Below are 22,312 nucleotides of genomic sequence, written 5' to 3'. Positions count from 1 at the left end.
ACGTGCACATTGCACCACAATAAGGGAACCAAAGGTAGTAAACCCATACCAGATGGGGTTGCCGCTATAAGGCTGGTAAGTTAAATGCAAAACATTTTAGCTTTGGGGCAACATATTCAACCACTGTTCTACCACAAGCAAAACGCGCAGCCCAGTCCCCTGACAGAGAGGGACATGCCAGAGGTCACATCTCAGCTATTGGAAATAAACAAGACAGAGAAGAAGAAGAAGAGCAGCAAACGTGGCATTCACTTGCGCCTGTGGCATTTCCAATATTACTTTCCTGTGAATTGATGGGATTTGTTCGCCAGTGGACGAACAGAACTACTGCCAACACATACATTCAGCCACATGGACATACATCACAGAAAAGTGATTAATGACCAACACGCGGCATGTCTGAAATCACACCAGAAAGAGTCTGGTTCACCAAACACCAGGAATCCCTTGTGGGCGTGTCCAGTAAAGTTAAAAAATATGATTACATTCCAGGGGGGGGGGGGGTTGAAAGAAGCCAATCTTAGGGCAAAGACAAAGCCGGATGTACCACTTTTAAAAAATTATATGATTAACTTTGCTTTTCATTTATTGTATTGTGGCAAAGTATGTCCACAATACTTTACTGTGAGACTGTTTCTAAAAAGAAACTTTAAGAGAAAGAGACAGACACCTGTTGTAAATCATTATTTACCAAGAACAAAGGCCAGCTCTAAAAAGGCTGCCGTTATCATTTCCACTCAAAAGGTAAGGAGACAAGGATGTCTAGAAAAGCAGAAGGCTAACCAATTACATTTACCTATTTTCAAGAGAATGGGAGGCTTTTCAAACCACTGTCCCTAAGAAATGACGTTTTCTAATAAACACACAGAAACAAGCTCAAGTGTAAAACCAGAAAGTTGGTGGGCACGGGTTGAGCATGCACGCATTGCAGTATTGCATTTTTCCTTCCCCTTCGCCCCAAAACAAACTGCTTTTGCGTTTATTCCAAACACGTCAATGCTTATTTCAAATTTAGCATTTCACACGCAATGCCCGTGGATTTTCTGCAATTGTTGAAATACAGGCAAATTATACAATCTCATCAAATTATCTCTTTCTCAGATGGCATGCAGCGATTTCTCATCTTTCAGTTTAATCAAGCTGGCTCTGCCATGTGATGACTTCTGTCATGATTCCCCACAGAGGCAGTTTCTGTTCAAGCTTCATGTCCTTTAAACTAGTGCAGGTCCACAATGTGTGCGTGCTCCAGATCGTGGTTGGGCACACAGAGAGGAGGCTGCTTAAGGGTCTAACATTGGTCAATTCTGCGATTAACTCCTTCCAGCCTTGTTTAATGCAGTGGCAAACAGGAACATGCAGGAACACTGGCTCTGCTAATTTCCTCCAGGGAACAATTATCAAACATTTTGCTTGCCAACTTCTCTCTCACTCATACGCGCATGCACGTGCACAACCACTCTCCTGTTCACACTGCTACACACCTTGCAGCCCAGAGCAGAGCCGGCACTTGCACAATATGACGCTTGCGATTAATCGTTCCCTTTTGAAAATGTGTCGACAATCTGGGAGTGACCCACCATCATCCAGCCACTGGGCTAGTCGGCCCAAAGGTTTAAACCGTGTATGTACGTGTATGTATATATGTGATATTCACAACTTTATGAGTTAAGGAGCATAAGTTTGTCATAACAGTGGGCTAAACAATTCACTGGGGCAAGATGAAGTGGGGCGAGAAGGAGCATGACGCGCAGCACATAGGCAGCCATGGTGAGTCTGCACAACAAGCATGTGAACAGGTCGAGCCGCAGGAGTTCTTGCAAGATCATGCAGACAACATCTGAGGGTGACGCAAACAGCCGCCATGCATGCACGGCATAACTGTGATCATGACCAGCAATGCAGCAGAGCAGTTTGGCAAAGTGGAAAAAGGGAAAACCTGAAGCTTACGACACACACAAAAAGACTTAAGCTACAGGAGGGTCACAGAAGGAAGGAGAGCCAAGAAATGAGGAGCATTCATGTCAAACCCTTTTGGCTTGGTTGAACAAATACTAGGAGAGAAGCTCAGTGGTCAACTCTCATACTTTAAAAATGGAGGTCAACTAGTTCCTCAAAAAACCACTTGCAAACTGAAGGACTAGCTGCTTGGATCCAGTCTAAATGAGATCCAGGAGGCAGTCAAAGGAGCATGGACAGCTTCTGCTGTAGGAACCAACCGTGTTCCATACATTTTACACCAAGAAAGACATTTCTATGACTCTTCGGGGAGCTGTGGAAAGGGTTGGTGGTAATTTGGAGAGGAGCGAGGGTATGGATGTATGAATTCCAAAGGAGGAGCACTCAAAGAACGTCGTCATTGGGTCTGTACCATCTCCCAGCTCAGCATGGAGGGCAAGGTTTCCTTTAGTATCTTGTCTCAGTATCAGCGTCAGTATTTACTCCAGAATGAGTACATGGATGCAGCTAGGTTGTGTCTTGTATGGGTTAGGAAGTTCCAGCATGTATGGAAGGATGGTGGGCATAAGGCAGCAAGGGACACAGAGTAGGAATCTGCAGAGCAACATAGGGTCGTCAGGGATTACATCATGCCAGCAGACTACTATAGAGTCTGCTTCTTGATCATAGATGTGCATGATGGTCTACTAAGCTTGTGTATGTCTGGGGTAAGAGCAAGACCAAGTCTTGCACTCTGGAAGATGATCTCTTGAAAACATATTGAGCAGTTGCCCAAAGGCACTTGCAAATGGCCACTACCGCTGGTGGTATGATCAAGCGCAGAAGGCAATAGCAGAGGTACTAACCACGGCCACAACAAACAATGCCACGTAAGTGGGATACTTCATAAAAGCTAGAGAGAGACCTAACCCAAAAGCAAAATTAGTGCCTCCTCCTCACCTCAGCAGAAGACTGGCAGCTGAGAGTTGATCTGGTAAAGCAGCTGAGCTTTGCAGATCACATTGCCCTAACAACACTGCATCCAGACATGGCCATCATCTTCAACTCCACCAAAAAGAGGTCAAGGCAGAGCTTACAGTACCCTGGGAGCAGTGCATGCAAATTACCAGGAGCTGACTGCGTGTTGCTGGAGGAAAGGTTGGACCACCCACGATGACCATGTCAAGGTGGGTTTCCAAGGCTTTGCTTGAAAATGACATTGCAAGTTCACTCACCAAACTAGGGATAGTGGGCCTAGCTAAGAAGAGGGCCATCAAATCAACATTGCATTCTGACAAACAAGGCTGTGGCACAATGGAAGCCTAGTGGTCAACTGCTGGGGACTGATGACCCCTGGTTGATTCATCTGTGCGAAGGCTTTATAATTCAATTTCCTTCATCATTTCTCTTGTGCAAACTATGGTTTATGTGCATGTGTATTGCTACACTATACGTTATGCAGAGACAACTTGCCGTTCCCCCTGGGCCCATCTTAAATGTTGGACTGCCAGAGAGGACAGCTATGCGGTTGGGTGGTCAGTCTACATTTTCTCTGCTGTATCAGAGAATGGTAGGAAGACTCCTGGCGAGTGGTTGACCTGCAGAAATGTACACACAGACCGAGGTATGCACGTGTTGGCCTGCCTGTTTAGACACCCTAATTAATGCTCCAAATGTGAGGGGAAAAAATGTTCAGGCTCAGATGTCTGAAAGGAGGCTTGGCCAGTACTTGCACTCTCTTTAATAATGTGAAGGCTTGAGGGTTTAAAGTGTCTTTAAAATGTGATTTAAGAGGACAGGGGACAATAAATCACATGGGCTTGCAATCTGGAAAAAAGCAATAACCAAAAAAAAAAAAAAAAAAAAAAACGCGTGCCGTGAAATTATGACGGCTGTATTGGCAATGCTCACTGTATAAATCCAGCTGAGCTGTAATCTTCAATATATGAAAACTGATTACGAAAAGCAACTGTTGTTAAATGCTATTTTAATGATCACTAATGGACTTGAGATTTAGGGTAAAACAGTTTTGGCATTTTGTCTTCAGGGTGTTGTGGAGGTTCCTTCCCCTGTCATCCTAAATCTTTATTATTTTGCTTAAAAATATATCCATCTGATTCCCGACCATTTCAAGCTTTACTCGCATCTTATTATCTGCATTTTTCTACAGCTTTAACCAAAAGTAAAACTAAGATGAAAGACAAAACTAAAATAAAACCTGACTCTTATTTACAGCTGATGATGACCACTATATCATCCATATTGTGTAGTTTCCCAATTTGGGATCAATAAAGTTCAATCTAATCCAGGCCCAATTGGAAAAAAGAAGAAAAACAGAATCTTAGACCTATTTCGGACTACAAAACTAATTACCTTGCCTGTCTTTAGTTAAAACCAATTATAATGGTGAGTGAAACACTAAAAGAAAGGCACACAAATCTAAACATTGTTTTACACTCTATTTAGAATCACACAATACCACAACTGCGCAGCAAAAGCACTGATCGCCACTGAGCATTTATCATTTTCTATCTTCAATATCTATACATGTATCTATGTAACACATTTTCTGTCGGTCTGTCTTCTTTTCAGTAGGAATTTGTTGATCATATATATATATATAAATAAAGATGATCTTTAATACATTTGTGCAAATGATATTTAAAGCAGTGCTTGCAGTTTAATGGCTGGGTTCTGGTCTCAATCAGACACTAGACATCTGGATCACATCTCCGAGTTCTCCCCCATGCAATCACTAACACTGGAACTGCACTTTTTGCAGGACAAAATGTGGGCGCAACATGTCGTCAGAGCGTACTGATTTCAGAGAGCTGCTCTGACTGGGATAGCAAAACGGCCAATTCACACAAACAGATCAGTCATATTCCACACCTTACTTTCAAACATTCTGACAAGGACAGTTTCCAATTTTGGCTTGTGCCAAAGTACGGCAGGGTAACACAGTTCAGAAAAGCACATGGCTTCGCTAGTTTTTCTTCTGGAGAAATATATGATAATATGTCAAAGAAAGCTGTCCAATACTGTACCCTTTAGCTGGACAAGAAAGAGCTGGGTTTAAAATACATTTGAATTGTTTTATTTTTTTTACATTAGATTATTTGATTGAAAACAAATCTTGATCCAGATGGAGAGTTCTGAAAAGAACACATTGCCTCATTTAACAACATATGAAAACAGTTTCCAACACCCAATGACACAAAATAAAAGATATAGACCAATATTAAATGTGACTTAGGGACTACAGTGAGTAGTAAGAAAAACATAAAAAGCAAGAAGGTTCACAAAACTACAATAGGATGGTTAAAACTATAGTTTTTAACAAGAATTTCCATGGCATCGTTGCACAGCTTGTTATTCAAATGCTGTCATTCATAAAGCATTGGAATAAGTGGCTTTAAACAACTGATCACATGCCACCTCACATATCACCACTGGCTGCCTCTTTCCGACACTTTAATCACCCTACTTTGTACACTTCTAGAGCTCCACTTCCATCTCCCCACACATCATTTCACTGCATGTCGAGTCTGCCGGGACCTTTGGGTTCATAAACATGTGGACTTGGAATTAAAGTGTAGGCTCACTCTGGGATCCTGACTGTTGTGCCTGTTTAACTCAAAGGTTTATTTTTGCGTAGCTCTCCGCCGTGGCTGATTTCCGGCATGCCAGGTCTCAAAATGGGTGAAGTGCCTGTCTCTGAGCCACTCCAGCTGTTGCCATGATGTATCACTCTCACAAATAGATGACTGCTCAATCACTGCATTGTCTTACTTTTCCGCACACACTTTCTTCCAGATGTTTTGGATGTTTATAATAGTGGGATGTAAAACATTTCCATGCCTGTCTTTAGGAAAAAGTAGCCACCACACAGCAAAAAAGAAATAACGGTCTTAACAGAAGTTGGCATGCGGCCATGGTTGTTTAATGTTTGCGGTGATGTTCAACAAGAGGTAAACATCAAAAAATTTCAAAAAGTTTCGGGCAGAAGCTAAAGAAGCGTCAGCTCTGTGGGTCTGAAATCCTGTTGGAATGACCTGATTTAACATGTGCCCTGCATTTGTTCTCCTATCATTACTATCATTACATATTTTCTATTGATTATAGATATAATATAAATAGTATTTACATATAGAAAAGGAACTTTCCAAACCTAGTGCCTGTTTTTTGTGAAGGTTTGAATGCGCAAAGGTGTGTGGAAACTTCATATCACATCCAAACCAATGTGCACAATGATCCATCACCATGCGCTGAAGACAAGGTCACACAAACACAATGGGCTGAGGCGAAACACATTCTCTTTGCTTATCAGTACAATGGACCTCAGCAGAGAGAAAAAAAAAAAAACTTCTTTGGAATTTCTTTGTCAAGTACAACATATAGCAGCAGCAAAAGCTGACTCCTGCAAAAATGTCCGAGGCTACATACAGGAAGTAGGAATGTACTTTTTTGTCATTAAGGAAACGCGGGCTGGCTGTGTAACACTATCCGTTAACTTGCCAGGAATCCTGTGACATGGTTGAGAGTGTAGCAGCACATTGAAACTGGAGGAGCATGTTGAGCGACGCTGCTACTATGCCGCCATCGACTGTTGAAACCGTTTTACATAATTCTAACACTCAGCCGACTACACTCGACTGTTTACCACAGAGCAAACAAATGACTGTTTCCTGACGCATCAGTTGGATTTTCCTCCATTAATCAAATAAGATTTCAAACACAATTGATTTGTTGTATTCGGTGATCCATGACTGCTGGCGTTTCCTTGAACACACACACACACACACACACACACACACACACACACACACACACACACACACACACACACACACACACACACACACACACACACACACACACACACACACACACACACACACAGAAGAAGATAATTGAGAGCTACTTACTCTCTCTCTCTTTCAGAGAGTCTGTCAGTGATGGTGTCCTTGATCGAGGAGCGGGAGCCCTTATGCATCACCGGATACCTAAGAGGGACTTGCAGGAGGCACGACACCATCAGGACCAAATGCGATGTGTAACCCAGGGCAACTGCCACACTCCCATCATCCTTTGCTGCAGGAAACGAAGCAAAGGAAAAGCTGAAATAATCAGACGTTCATGTCCATGTGATTAAAACCAGAAAGCCAATGACTTGGCTTGACTGATGATACACTTGCCAATTTTGTATTTGAGAAGGCAAAGCACACGAGAGCAACACGTGTACTTTGAGAGAAACTCCATTGAAACACAAGAATTCAACATTTTAATAAGAGAAGGTGCAAACATTGCAACAAGGCAATTCCAGCAAATTCCACAAAGTCCACCACACCTCACTCTCACACTGAACGTTGAGTGCAGCTGAGATGCCAAATTCCTATTCAATACAATATGCTTCTTAGAAGCAAAGGCACAAAACTGATTGAGTCAAAGTGGGACAAATACATCTTTGTCCTGCTTTTAGTGCGAGAACTTTTCCTAAAAAATGCCAGTTTGTATTTTTCCGCACTCTGAAAGTCCAAAGAAATAAGGAGCATGGAGATACCTTGGACTCACACTGTGACCAACAGGGGCGCCAGGTCAACTGAAGGACATGCAACCATGAGCGGCACCTCAGGGTGCAAGTGGAGACTGCGGATGTCAGGCTGACAAGAAAGGTTTGGCTCCATTTAAAGCACTTAAGGGCCTCAGTAGAGTGCTTCCATACTCCCGTTTGCTGCACAGTAGGATTAGGAGCTCCAACTAATCTTGACCCTGTTCTCTAATGTGGAACATCCTCCCCTATAGGCCCGTTCAACCAACTCTTGACATGCATCTGGACAGCTCCAGACATTGTGCATTTTTTCCTTCTTAATTTGTTTTGTTGTCTTTCCCTGGGGCAAGACCTCACACGTCTGACAACGGGTGTCAGCAACAGGACGTAATTACAGGGTAAAACTCGCGTTTCAAATCAGTGCTTTGAAAAGTTTTTATACGTCCGGGGCTTCACGCGGTGTCTAAAATAAAATAAACATCACTCTCACAAAGTCCAGTCAGGCTAACTAGCAACGCGGCTGTGCGTCAATAATGTGACATTGTGTTCCTGAGAAACCTGTTTGGAAAAATATACATCGTACCTGTAATCACGTTTGGAAAAAACAGCTTAGCAAGATCAAGTTTTGACCTTGTCGGGATGACATAATAAAAATCAACAACTGGCTAAAGGAAAATATTTTCTTGATTCTCCCTGAAATCATTCATTGTACATCATTTTTTCAGATTTTCTCACAAGTTGTATGACATGTACATACAATTGACATTGCTTCATAGTTAATGCAAAATATCTATCCACTCTGCCCTGATACAGCCTCTTCTTCTGAGCCGAGTACATGTTGCTGACGGACACCTCTGACAAGCGATGGGCCGACAGGGCGGCGACCACCTTCAAGGACACTGATCATCCCGCTCATGCCTTTCCACCATGCTGCCATCTGGAAACAGACTGAGGAGCATCCGCTGCTGCAGGACGAGCAGATGCTTGGAAAGCTTTTTCCCCCCAGGCTGCAAGAGGCCTGAACTCGACTCTGCTGCACTTCCGCACTTCTTACTAACCAATGTGGCTGATTTTGGCTCGATCTAGTCTACTTATTTTCTTCTTGTAGCTTCAAAGCTAATTGTTTAATTTTGGATTGATTCGACCTCATAATGACAAATAAAAACCTTTAACCGTTTTCAACCTTTGATGTTAGATTACCTTGAAAGTCCTCAGAATTTGGCAGCTTCACTCCACAGATGACGTAATCTGATTGGTTAGCCTAAGGGTTAGACAGGTTTTCATGAAAAAAAAAAAAGAAGCAATTTACCATTGAAAAGAGACTCAATATACTGTAAGTTGAAACAATAAGACCTCGGCACCAAAAAAGACACAACAAACATCAAATCTTGATTTACATCAAGAAAATGTTGTGCCGTTAACTTTCAAACGTGTTGCGCAGCACAGTCCGTGCAGCTCAAACTCACCACGTCAATGGGGTAAATGTAGGAGAGCTCAGAAAGGAGTTGACGACAGCGGAAGGTGAGCTGAGCATTGGACTTGAGGAACTGCTCTCTGAAGAAAAAAAGACAGAAGACAGAGCATGACGGCACAAATAGCAACCTGGCACAAGGAGACAAAAGTCGTGGTTAAGAGAGGTTAAAATAGAACAGTGACCAAAAATGATTCAAATTTGGCATTTAAAGCGCTTCTCATTTTTCCCCACTGCTTGTATTTTGGAAGTCCTTCAACTCTGCCGATGACGCTGCAAAAAGGACTTCAATCTCTGAACTGGTGAAGTTCTACTTCTTCATCAGCTTTAATAATTATAATCATTGGGCCGATAATTATGCAGATGCACAATTCTCATGAACACGGGCTCACTGACGCACAGGTGGAATTCATTGTGTTAAGAGTAATTTACACGTATATCTGAGGATAAGCGTTAGTTGGATCTGATGAGGCTCACTGCACAGCCAATTGCAGGGGTGGGGGGGGTGGGGGGGGGGGGGATAAGGCAAAGTTACGACAAGAACACAAAAATGTTCTTGCATGAGGCCCACTGTGTCTAATATTACTACATATTCCTATGGAACTGGTCAGTAAGCATACATAAGAGACATATGGATTTGTAAAAGCATTGAATACAACAATCGTGGTAAACTTCATCTAGGGCAAATCCTGTGTTCAAAATCCTATTTGACAAAAAGTACAGAAGTATTTAAGTATTATCACCACTAAGAGCTTAGCATAGCTTAGCACAAAGAGTTGTTGTAAGGGATTAAATGAACAAAGTAAATGTGAGTGTGCGGGTGACCAAGCTTTCAAGGCACTGATGGATTGGAATTGGATCGTCGTCATTGTTTTATTCCGTTTTTCATTTGACAAGTCGAGTTCTCCATCTTCATTATTAGTGCAAATGGAACCAAATGGCGTCAGCATTGAATTCATCATTTTAAAACATAGCAATGGACTGAACTATTTGGCCGCTACACCTTTTCAACTGTACTAGTGTCACATCAGACAATCATAGGGCAAATCATTTACTCAGTATATTCAGACATGGTCAAGAACACTGATTTAAGTTCAAATTAGACACAAAAATTGAGAACAGAGGCGTTTCAAGTAACTCTGAACACAGCAGAGTTGCTGTTGAAAGTATTTTTCTTTTACATATTACCACCACCATCTTTTTTTATGTCCACTGAAGGAATAAAAATACTTTGAAATACTTTGAGACTGAATAGTCTGGTAGCACTCAGCTATTTTCAGGGCTAAAAAAGAAGGCAGTGTGTGCAACCTTTCACTGGCAATTAAAAAGATAATTAAGCAAACAGAGGCTGAGAGACGTTTCCAGTCAGTAAATTTTAGGCAGATGTGCAAGTGTCCACGTTCATTTCCTGTTTGTTGGCTCTCTTGGCCCAAAGTGGCGTTCCTGGGGCTCAGGTTTACCCCAAAGCTGCCAGGTACTTCTCAGGTAAACAAAGCTGCATCCAAGATCGGCACTAACCACACATACCTCCACAGACCAAGGCAGACACAAGCCAGCGGGCTTTTAGCACAATGTGTAAGCTTTCAATAAAATACATAAACAGGCAGCGCACATTGAAACAGCGTGCGCTCTCCGGAGAGAGAGGAGGGAATCACAGCACAGCACGGTGCTGTTTCCTCAAGATTTATCAGTCGTATCTTTGTAAAGAGCTCTGAACAATGTCAAGGAGTGGATTTTATTTCCTCATGGTATATCAGCACTGCACTGCACAGCATTGACCTGCGCCAGTGGTCGACACTCGCTGCGGACCGCCAGGCTTGGCGTCGCACCGCGGACCAGGCCGTCTCCTCCTTTGAAGACTCCCGCAGGGCGCAACCTGAAGGAGAAACTCCGCAGGAGGGAAGGATCGGGACACTTCAGCAGCTGGACCAGACCAGACTTTTGACTGCACCCGCTGCGGCAGGATCTGCTTGTCCCGCATCGGACTAGTGGGCCACCAACGTGCCTGCAGCCGACGCGGACAGCCCCACTTTATAGATCTTGGCTCCCGAAGCCACGCCAACAGTATATCAGCACAGGTTAACACTTACCTCTTGGCAGTGCATTCCTTCTGTAGTTTGGCTAAGAACTCCTTTTCCTCCTTTAGGTTATTTTGCTGCATGGAAAATGCTTCCTCTAGCAGATACAAAAAGCAAAATGGGAGAAAACCATCAGGTAAAAGTTATGCAAGATCAAACAGTCCCTTAAATGAAAGAATATCACTTAGTTTTCACACAAGGTAAAACCAAACAATACATACATTCAACACCGGGTGCATACGTGTGTGTGTGTGTGTGTGTGTGTGTGTGTGTGTGTGTGTGTGTGTGTGTGTGTGTAATGAAGTTAATCATTGACATCCTGAATAATCACAATTTTTAAATACTATCCATAAAGGGGTCTTATTATCAAAAACTGAAAAATGACACACGTCTGAAGTGCTTTTCCCGTGTTGCTGTGCTGAAAGCAGCCATTTGGATTTTGGGCGGCTTTGGACACCAGGAGTCAAGGCAGAGCCACGGGTGGAGCTGACGGAGGGGAAAAGCCAAAATAGCCTCTTCAGGTTGAGTAATAGAAACACTTGTTTTGCAAGGCCTCTCCAGCTCAAACTAGGAGCTGATGGATCAAACAAACCTTGTTTACTTTTTATTATGAGTGCCCCACCAAAATAAATGTCTTAATTCTGGAAACGGTCATAATAGGGTTCCTTTATATAAGTTTGATAAACTGTTGTGGTGTTATTGGTGCAGAAATCAATGCATGAAACACTAGCACGTAAAGCCAAACAAAAAGAAATTCCCGCTTGCTCTTCTCTGATTTCCAGTCTCGTCTGAGAAGCAACAAACAACCACTGAGCAAGCAAGGAAACAAATCAAAAAAAACTAAATAAATAAATAAATAAATATTGACACTCTACCTTTCTTCTGAAGCTGCGACTTCTCCTTCTGCTGCAGGTCAATCTCCCTGCCGAGCGCTTTCCTCTGCCGCTGCAGTTCACTGCGCAGCACTGCAATGCGTAGCTGCATGCATTCCCGCTCTTTCTTCTGTTCACAGTACAGAAAACAGATGAAGGAAGGCGTCAAAGCAGCATCATTTAAAAATATCCCCAAAATGAGAACAAACTTGAGTAGACACATGCAGTGATCAATAATAAGGTGGGATGGGGGAGGGATCAACGTCAGAAGAAGGTCCAGTGTGTAAAATGTGGCTTTATTTAAGATTTCCATCATGGTAAAAGCTTAATATATTGTCCATTAATGCATGAATAAAAGTGTGTACTCGCAGTATAATAAGTCATTTGGTTTTCCTACCCTTAGACAGGTTCTCATATATTTAAGAATATAAACAAAGCTCCGACCCCACCTACTTTAGATGACTGGACCATTTCAGAGATATTTAGGATGGAAAAACTGACCTTTAAACTGAGATTCCTGAGATTCTGGATTTTTTTTTATATGTATATGTATATATATGTGTGTGTATATATATATATATATATATATATATATATATATATATATATATATATATATATATATATATATATATATATGTGTGTGTGTATATATATACATATATACATATATATATACATATATACATATATATATACATATATACATATATATATACATATACATATATATATACATATACATATATATATACATATATACATATACATATGTATATATATATATACATATATATACACGTATATATATATATATATATATATACACGTATATATATATATATATATATACACGTATATATATATATATATATATATATATATATATACACGTATATATATATATATATATATATATATATATATATATATATATATATATATATATATATATATATACATATATACATATATATGTATATATATATATATATATATATATATATATATATATATATATACATATATATATATATACACATATATATATATATATGCATATACTCCCATGAGAGCAGATTTTTTTTTTTTAAACGATTTCACTGGCAATACTTCATTGGTAATACTTTTTTTTTTTTTTTTTTCCAATTTATTGATTCAGCGGGTGACCCTTAGGTTTTTATTTGTTTGCTCATTGTTAATTGGAATTGTTCAACTCGTAATTAAGTTGTATCAGAGTTCTATACAAGTAGTCAACACATCTAACCGGTGCATGCTTCAGGAGGAGGACTCAAACAAAAAATGGAAGGACTTTTATTTTCATTACTTTTAATCTAATTAGATAATTAAAAAAAAAAAGAAAAAAAAAAAGGGATATTTGGGGTCCCAGTTCGCTGCCATGTTGCACTGCCATTTCTTAATGGTATTTAAGGAAGCCCACCTGGCAGTGACTTCCTTATAATATTTGCACACTGGACCTTTAAGAAGTAGTGATTATAGATGCTACATGATGACACGTCGATGTACGGCAATTTGTGAAAGTGAAAAAATGTGGTACGGCAACAGTGAATTATGTGAACATAACGCTTGGCACAAGAACAGAGCCTTCCACAGCCTGGTTTATCTGGAGGCTCCCGCGTAGCGACTCTTGGAAAAAAAAAAAGAAGAAAGAAACGGACTGGTACCGTGTGATAGCGATCAAAGGCTGGATCTGAGAAAATACAGACATGTAGATATCCCCCGTACTCAAGACTTCTTAGAGCCTTGCAGCAAAACATGGAGGGGCATTAGTGGCACGGAGACAACAGATAGCCGCTTCATCTCCTCTTCCAATCGTAGCCCTGATGTTTGCGCGTAAGGGGGAAAAAAAAAACCTCCAGCGTTGGCACGAACGGCGAGAAGCTTCTCGACTTTCACGCAGCGACGCCGTTGACGAGTGGCGCGCAGCCGCGTCATGTGTTTGTGAGCGAGCGTTAAGGCCGTGGCCCAGGGGGTTAACGCCGGGGCCTGTCTGAGTCCGACGGAACATCAAACAGGTCAGCTGAGTAAATAAGCAGCAGCCAAGCATGGGTTGGGGGGGTCGGGGGGGGAGTGGAAGGGTGGGAGAATTAACCCAACAGATTAATGCCTGGGCGTGAGTGAGAGGGTGAAAGGGTCCATGTGCTGAGGTTGGTGGCCCGCGCTCCCCCCCCCCCCTCCTCCTTTGATCCAGGCTCAGTAGGATGCACACAGAGGAACAGTAGAAAGCTCTTTAAAGGGGAAAAAACAGGGGGGGTGGGGGGTGGGGGGGCTTGGAGGGGCCAAACAATGATCCACTCACTGCAAGTTGCCTCGTTTTACAGAAAGGTAGAGGACAAGGATTATATGATTTATTAGCTGACGAGAGCTTTGAAAAGGGTATTAAGGAGTGTTTGACTCGGGGGAAATATCACAGGCAGCTTTTTGAAAGAGATCTTTTGTGGCAAAAGAATGGAGCCTCAGTGTTTAGTGGGGAAGGCTGGGGGGCGGGGGGGGGAGTTATGCAGCAGATATGGTATGGAGTTGAAATCATTTCTGGCAAAATGAACACAACGAGATGCGTATTTAAAGCTTGCGGTCAAACAACAGCGACTCGATCGCGTATTTTGAATGGATCGTTTTGAATTTCAAATGTTGGCTTTGGTGTAAAAGTCCACATTAAATGTGAAAAAAGGTAATCAGGCTGCATTTATGTAGCGCTTTCCAGCACCCCAAACTGCTTTACAATGGCCTCTCAGTCACCTTCTCACACACCAATGGGTGGCTGCTGTCATGCAAGGCGCTGCCCTTACATACACACAAAGCTGATTTTAAAAACTTGTAGGGATTAGTTCCCTGCCGACATTGAAACAATGAGCCAACTTAGTCTCACGGCAGTGGAGTTTCTTGATCATTCCAACACAGAATCCATTTTAAATGTATTGTACTCGAAGCTCCTGCAAGATGTTACATTGAATATAAGCAACTGTGGAGCGAGCACCTCACTTTAATAGTTGTACTGCACACGTTATCATGATGACACAGAGCTGCTGTACTCACCCGCTCTGTGCACGCTGCTGTAGTCCTGAGCTTCTCCTCGATCTCCTTCCCAATCTTCTGCACCGTCACCTGGTTCTGCTTGATGGCTCTCTGGGCCGTGTGGAGTCTACAGGTGGAGCGTTACACAAGGAAGCTCATCACAACATTCTCAGGACCAATTCTGGGGATTCCAATAAGCAATAAGCCATGCTGAAAGCTAGTCTATATTAATAACACACGCTCTCAGGCAGGATCTTCAATACCGGCTGCCTCACAAACAAGGCCACCCCCTTTGAACAAGACCCTTGTTATGTATACACATGTAAAATAACCATTCAACTATTATTTTTACTGCAATTCAACACTCAGATATTTATGGGTAGTTTAATAACATTGCCGATAAGTCTTAGTAAAATGATGACAGTTTTAATAATGGTACTGGTATGTATCATGTTTCATAACAATATGTTGAATAAGAGGAATCACTTCAAGCTATGATCAAATTGAGGCTGAAAACGCAAAACACACACTGGAGTTATTGAATTGTGATAATGTGTAATGTTAATTATTCTATGTACACATCAAAGTGAATCCCTGTGCTATTTGTCAGTGGTTTAATGCTGCAAACATTGTCACATGCAGTCATCGCTGAACTAGCAACACGGGTGCAGAAATGACAGATTTATTACATCTGCTTATGGTCTAAAATTAATATTTGCTTTGGTTTACTTTTCAACTGTTTTTCCCTTTTAATGGGGACACCTTTGAAATTCAAGAGATTTTTTATTAAATCAAACAATGTTTGTTCCCACCACCAATTACCAACTGGAATTACGTGATGAGAGTAAAAGCTGTGGCGGATTCTTGAAAAGTTTCAGATTTTTTCCCCCTTTTCTCGTCAGGTGGTGGCTACAGCAGCCAGAGATAATCCAATGCATCATGTTTTGACAGCCTCATCTTCGTGTGATAACAGCAGCAGAATCTGATACAGGATTCCCCCCAGGTGAGAAGTGTTATCTCTCTTTTCCTTTTCACGCATGTCTGCATCCTTAGATCAAGTCTGGGTCTAACGCCTGCCCTTCAGGCTTCTGTGAGCCGCTGGTCTCGCAGAGGCACCACACACCCTCATGACTGCAACGGTTAAATCGCTGGGCAACTGTCCAGAAAACACCTTGTCACGAGCAGCGAAAGCTTCCCGTTTGCAAAGCATGAGGGGTAACTTGACACGTTGCCAGAGGGGATGTGCAGGAAGTTATGACTGAAGCCTGTGCACTCAACCCTTGATAGCGATTAACATCAACAAAACAATAACATTTTCCCTTTTGGACCCCGATCTTGCTGGGGTGTCAAACACAAGTTGGTGTTTTAGAAAACACAGATTCCTTCTGAAAAAGAAGGTCGCTTTCTACATTTTCTCATGATAAAGGTTTTGAAGTTTTCGTCATTAAAAAATAAAACGGCCACCTGTTGGGATGCACAGTTGCCTAGGTTTAAATTGCGCAAGTGGAGGGTGAAAGCCAACAAAAAGGTGTGTTTCTCTCTTTATTTCTGAGGTCATCCAAAAACGACGGTCAGGATTTCTCTTATCGCACTGGATAAACCCTGAGGTCTGACATCTGGGAGATCCGGTGAACACAACGTATCACAACGATTTCACTACCCTAATGATGTCACCCAGAGGAAGGGCTCTTTGTTCTTGTGCAACCTTAAAGAGGAGAACGTTGCCAACTACTAGAACAGAGTCAGACCGACGAGTCAATAAAGTTTTGCAAAGTATGTCCGTCACGTCTGATGCTGCCACGTGCTGTCTGTCTGACAAGACTTTTGATACCGTGACAAGGCAGGATTTACAATACCGTGACATCCCTGCAATAAACCACATGTTCCAATGGCAGAGGTAGCCAGCAACAAAAATAGAAAATCATAGACCACTTTGCTTTCAGCACTTTTCATAGAAACAAAAAATGTATGAAAATCAAGTGATGGCATCTGTGTTATTTTGTCCAATGCATTTTATCTGGACGAGGAAAGATGCTTCATTAAAGTGGTTGTTGAATTGTAATTGCATTATAAGCTTTTCAATTCAAGCGGCAAAAGGTAACGGCGGCATCGTTACAAAAAACATTGATGTATTGCTGCACGGTATAGTTAGTGATTGGGATATCTACAATCCCACCAGCTTGATTAATATAAATAAATCTTGACAAAGTTGTTGGCTGGTCTTGTTGCCAAACTTGCAGTTATTTTTATTCACAACTGCAGTTATGTATTCGTTTTTTGTGTGTTTGAATTGTGATGTTTTCAATTATGAGACACTTCAAATAATTTCTTGCGTGTGAGAGGGTCTTGCCACTTTCACTTTGTTTTTCCTGCCTGCACTCTAGCTCAAGGGGCAAACTCCAGTTTCACAAACACATGCATGCCTGCACGCACACACATAGGCACACAGCTAAAATTGATATTAAAATAATACACCCCAGGTTTTCAGAGCACCCGGCTCCTTTTCACCATGTGCACATTGTTAATCTGATTCCGTTTCCAAAACTGATCTGACTTGTACTTGATTACCATCGTCTGAGACTCTGCAGTCTGGAACTAGTTAATCTGAAGTTGGGTAATACTTCAGAAAGACACTGGATTTGTGCGGATTCATTTAAACTCAATTAGCTTTGTCCGGGTTTTCACTTAAGCCATAAACGGGAAATCAAAATCCGTGAAGTGGGGGCCTTCATAAAACACATAAACCCCGTGGAGCGCAACATTAAGTTCACTCGAGAAGACAACACCAACAATTTACCATTCTGGACTGCGCTGGCCTCACAGAGGAGGGCAGAAGTTTCACTGCTTGAGGTTTACAGAAAATCCACCCACATAGACCAGTACTTACAGTTTGACTCCTACCACCTTCTGGAGCAAAAACTGGAAGTCATTGGAACCTGACACAACCGGGCAGAGAACATCCTTTCCATAGCACATGCATGAGGTCTTTCAGAAAAGCAAAGGAGGAGTTTGATCAAACCCAGCAGGCAGAAACAGGTTTATCAAACCCCGAGATAAAGAACTTAGCAACGCAGTCGCAGTCCAATGCAGTAAAGACTGCCCTTATCTACATATTGGTGAGACAGAGCAACCTCTTCATGAACACAGATGGGCTAGCTAGCACCTCAGGACAGCACGCAGAGGTACAGCTACATCTCTACACTCATCAAACCAAATGACTTGGATTGGGCGTGGGGTCGTCATCACTCCAAGTGTTTTACTTTATATAATCAGAGAATTGCCTTACTCCGTATGATGAGAGATGGACCAATACCACTTCTTCACCGAAGGATGAGAGTACAAGTACTTGCATTTTAGTACTCACCGACACTGAGTACTTCATAAGGCCATTGCACATTATAAAATTATTTTGATTTTTTTTTCTCCACAGACGTTTTTGAAGAACATGCCTGGGAATGTTTTTCTACAACACGTTTCACTTCTTCTGGCTGGAAATCATCAAAATCAGAGATGTCAAAATGACAGAAAGGGACCCAGATAATTTGATCATACTCCAATATCTCCTGCCGTGTATACAGCGGCCTTCCATAGTCTGCACTCACTCCAAAACTGTTACGCTAGTACAACGCCTTAAATCTATACAGCTCATTAACTGCTGTGTTGACTGTTATTTGGTTAATCTGACCAAACCAACTGAAATGTCATTACTGACTATTATGTGGAAAAATATGTGTCGACTGCATTGTTGGCATACTTTTTTTTTAATGCAGACATCTAAAAGAGCAGTCTGCACAGAGGGAAGTTGGCACTCAAATGATCTGTGATCCTCTTTGATCCTCTGACCACTGGAATGCCGAGGTGCATTATACCCGCATGCAGCACGGCTGCTTCTTTATAGTCGAGAGGCTACGACGCCAAGCAGCAAACTGGCGCTCGCTGTGGCTCGCTGTCAACAGCAACACGAATTGCAGGTGCGAAACATCACCACGATCAACATCCCCGTACACGGCGTTTTCCGTCTTTCGTGCAAAAGGTCGACCAGGGGTGTCGTGTGACGGCCGCAAAATGGGAGTACGGCGCCACCTAGCGCTGCGGAGGCACGCATACTTTAGTCAATAATCCGATTATGTCCTTAGCATATGAACGTGGAGCACGGACAGGTCTCCAAACTGATCCTTAATCGGAGAATGGCAGTAATCCGATTAAGCTGTGCATGTAAACGCACTGGCTGAGTAGGCTGCCTTGAGAACACAACCCCAGCCGCTTTGACCACCTTTCACTCCTCGGCACAGGTGAGCCTGACGACTCACATGATGGCAGGGTGGGTGGCAGGGCGGGGGGACGGCCTGCGGCCATTGGGTTTTTACAGGAACAACTCACATGGGTGAGTCAACGTAGCAAAGACCCCACGTTGATCGTGTGGGACAACCCTCGGGACCACCTCAAGGGTTGATTCCCAGAGGTGGATAAATACACGGGACTCTAACCAATTTTTTTAGTGTTTTATTATTGATAATAATAATAATAATAATAATAATAATAATAACTTCCATTTTTCGCGGCTTTCAGGAAACCCAAGGTTAATATCTGGGTTTGTTTGTCCATCAAAGTTTTTTCATTTTATTGGCCGGTCTGAGATATGGCTTTTGCTTTTCCAGCATTCTGAAGCCACCGCTCTACCATTGAAGTCAATGCATGTATTTGTTCAGTAGTGTGAGCAGTAGTCTACATCCATTACCCATATAAGCACTTTATAGTGGGAAAACAAGGTTTAAGGCTTCTTTAAAGTCAGACCAAAATTTGGCCTATATTAATAATGCATTGATTACAAAAGGATTTCTAATGTATTGTCTTGCCAGTACTTAGAAATGGCTGAAATATGTGTATTTACAGGAGCCTCATAATTAGATAGAAAACTCCACATGCTTTTTGATGTACGACCGCCGTTATTTTGATGGTGAGCAAATGAGGCTGTAATCCAAGATCTGATCACTAGATGACACAATTTTACACAGTGTACCTGAGGAGGATGATCCATATTGGAATGTACAGTATGTGAACAATTACACTATCGTACAATATAATAATGCAGATGGATTTGAGGGCAGAGCCAAAGGGAAAGGAAGGGTAAGAAACTCTAGGCAGAAAACGTTGAGGGAGGAGAAGAATCACTGAAGCTGCATTAAAGACAGCAGGGGCCACGTGGATGTGCACAGAAAGAGTGGATGTGGAATAAAATGCAATGATGTAATAAGCCAGGGCAAAAGTCATGTAAGTTATACAGTACTTAAGAGTGGCCTCTTTCTTTTACAAAGTATAAACCATTATCATAACTTATGGAAGGAGTTTTGGTTAAATTTGCTTTTTTTTTCCCCCCAGCAAAGAGCGTAAATTTAATTATATCACCATATTTAATTCTTAAAGTTTCAATAAAAGCCATGATAAAGCACATAATACAATGCTTTCAAAGATTTACAACTTAAACCTTCCAAATATACTTGTATTCAGCTGGAACAGGATGCAGTGACACTGTTAGGTGTGCGGCTATGACCAGCAGAGAGTTCCCTGGTCTGCTGGGAATGAAGGCAGCATTTACCTCCGACCTCATTTCATTTTAAATAGGGCACAGACTGGGAAACCCTGTCTTTCCCCCCCAACCCTTAATTGCTATCCCACACGTGCCCTTTCAGTCTGTCCGACGATCAATGTCTCCCCCTTGTGGTGTACACTGGCAGTGCAACCCTTTCAACAGTAAAAACGTGATCTGCTTGATTCCGATGCCAAATCTAATGGCGTCCAAACCAGCAATTGACTCTGCAGTCTCATTCCATGTCATTCCAGCACTTATAAGGGCAGGAGATGTTTTGACATTGTTATTTAGACATTAAACAATAAATTAAATATAGAAAGAATTTTATGAGATTTAGGCTAAACAGAAAATACACAGCAAACTTTTAAAGTCGTTAAAATCCATCACATCAGAGCACTTGAGCAGCCAATAACTTATAAAAAATATCTTTAAAAGTGCATTGCTGAATACCACAGGACTTAATTCTTACCTTAGCAAGGAGAAAACACTGTAGGAGTTCCTGACTGAACTCTGGTCGACCTGAAGCAAACTGTTTTTCTTCAGCTCTGACTGATCCTGGGAAAGCCACAGATATATGTTTAGAAAACAAAACAGAAGACAAACAGACCTAACAATGCAGTTCATATATGAAACCATTACGAAGCAAACAGAAGGCTGTACCTTTTGATCAAAGTCAGCTGCATAGTAGCCGTCGTTTAGTCCAAATATGATCTCATTTGGATTCCTGGATCGGATCTGGGAGAAGCGGATTCCAGTTAAGTCTCAGGTTACGTGCATAAGCCATGCAAACTGTATAGGTTTACTTTGCTGACCTGCTGTCCTGTGTATCTGAGACCATCCAAGTTGACCTTCCACTCTATCAGGAGCTGATACTGCTCCTCCTGTCCCCCCCATATCCTCACCACGAAGCAGGAAACGGAGGTGTCGAGGAGGTCTGGCAACATGCCAAAGTCCAGGCTCCTCCAAGTTGGATTCTGAACACACACGGTGACGCGAGTAAGGTTACCATGACTTATTAAAAGTAAAGAAACAGCTCGGTTAAGTTTCACATCATAATGTGACAGGGTCACAGAATTATTCTGTCAGGTGGGACCGAGACACCTCTGGATATGATTCAGTGCTTCATAAGGAGGAAAAATTGACCGACTGATTCATCTTGATCCCTGATTCTTGAGCTTTTTTATATATAAATGATGGACAATTTTCTTTTTTTTTTTTTAAACACAGAAAATCTTGCATCTCAACCTCACAAGTGAAAGTAGCAGCAAAAAGGAAATGACACAGTCGTCTGAAGGAAAACAGGAAGAAGAGTAAGAGGAAATGTTCCTCAAGACAACTGACAGTAGCAAACACAAATTACTACTACAGAACACACTTGAGCATATATGTTTGATTCACCAAAACACAGAAGGCAATGTGTTTGCATTATAGTGTAAGTAAAGTGCAAAGCAGCCCAGGTCAGCTCATGACTCGGCAGAAAGGCCGGACATAATGGCTCGCTAGCGCTGCTGGCAGCTTCGAAAGCTTTGCACACCACTCTGAAGCAGGGCTGGGCACTGATGTGCAGACCACGCTGCGTTTTTGGCTGTACGATATTACATTCGTTTCATGCTGGAAAGAGCACTTTCTTAAAAAAACAAAGAAACACCATAGCATTTTCTCCAACAAAGCACATTTTGAATTTGAATTTGAAATTGGTTAAAATAGATGAAAATAGTCACTGAAAGCAGCAATGCCTGTAGCATTATACTGATATACTGATGCACTGTGCTGATGACT

General features: G+C 41.9%; 1 protein-coding gene across 1 annotated transcript in view; it reads right to left on the bottom strand.

Annotated features, from left to right (window-relative positions):
* uvrag (UV radiation resistance associated gene) overlaps nt 1-22,312 on the bottom strand; it is a 47,367-nt gene that overhangs the window by 21,469 nt on the left and 3,586 nt on the right. Inside the window, exons 4-12 of the mRNA XM_076019901.1 lie at nt 21,346-21,507; nt 21,194-21,268; nt 21,003-21,088; nt 14,965-15,070; nt 11,911-12,037; nt 11,048-11,132; nt 8,953-9,040; nt 8,687-8,747; nt 6,864-7,029 (exon numbers count right to left, since the gene is read on the bottom strand). Of these exons, the coding sequence (XP_075876016.1) occupies nt 6,864-7,029; nt 8,687-8,747; nt 8,953-9,040; nt 11,048-11,132; nt 11,911-12,037; nt 14,965-15,070; nt 21,003-21,088; nt 21,194-21,268; nt 21,346-21,507 (956 nt within the window). The remainder of the gene's footprint in view (nt 1-6,863; nt 7,030-8,686; nt 8,748-8,952; nt 9,041-11,047; nt 11,133-11,910; nt 12,038-14,964; nt 15,071-21,002; nt 21,089-21,193; nt 21,269-21,345; nt 21,508-22,312) is intronic.

Source organism: Nelusetta ayraudi, unplaced genomic scaffold (assembly GCF_046127955.1).
Source record: "Nelusetta ayraudi isolate G7.1 ecotype Tasmania unplaced genomic scaffold, CSIRO-AGI_Nayr_v1 ptg000011l, whole genome shotgun sequence".
In the NCBI taxonomy this organism is placed as follows: domain Eukaryota; kingdom Metazoa; phylum Chordata; class Actinopteri; order Tetraodontiformes; family Monacanthidae; genus Nelusetta; species Nelusetta ayraudi.
Note: the sequence above shows the minus strand (reverse complement) of the source record. Positions and strands in the feature narration are given on the sequence as shown.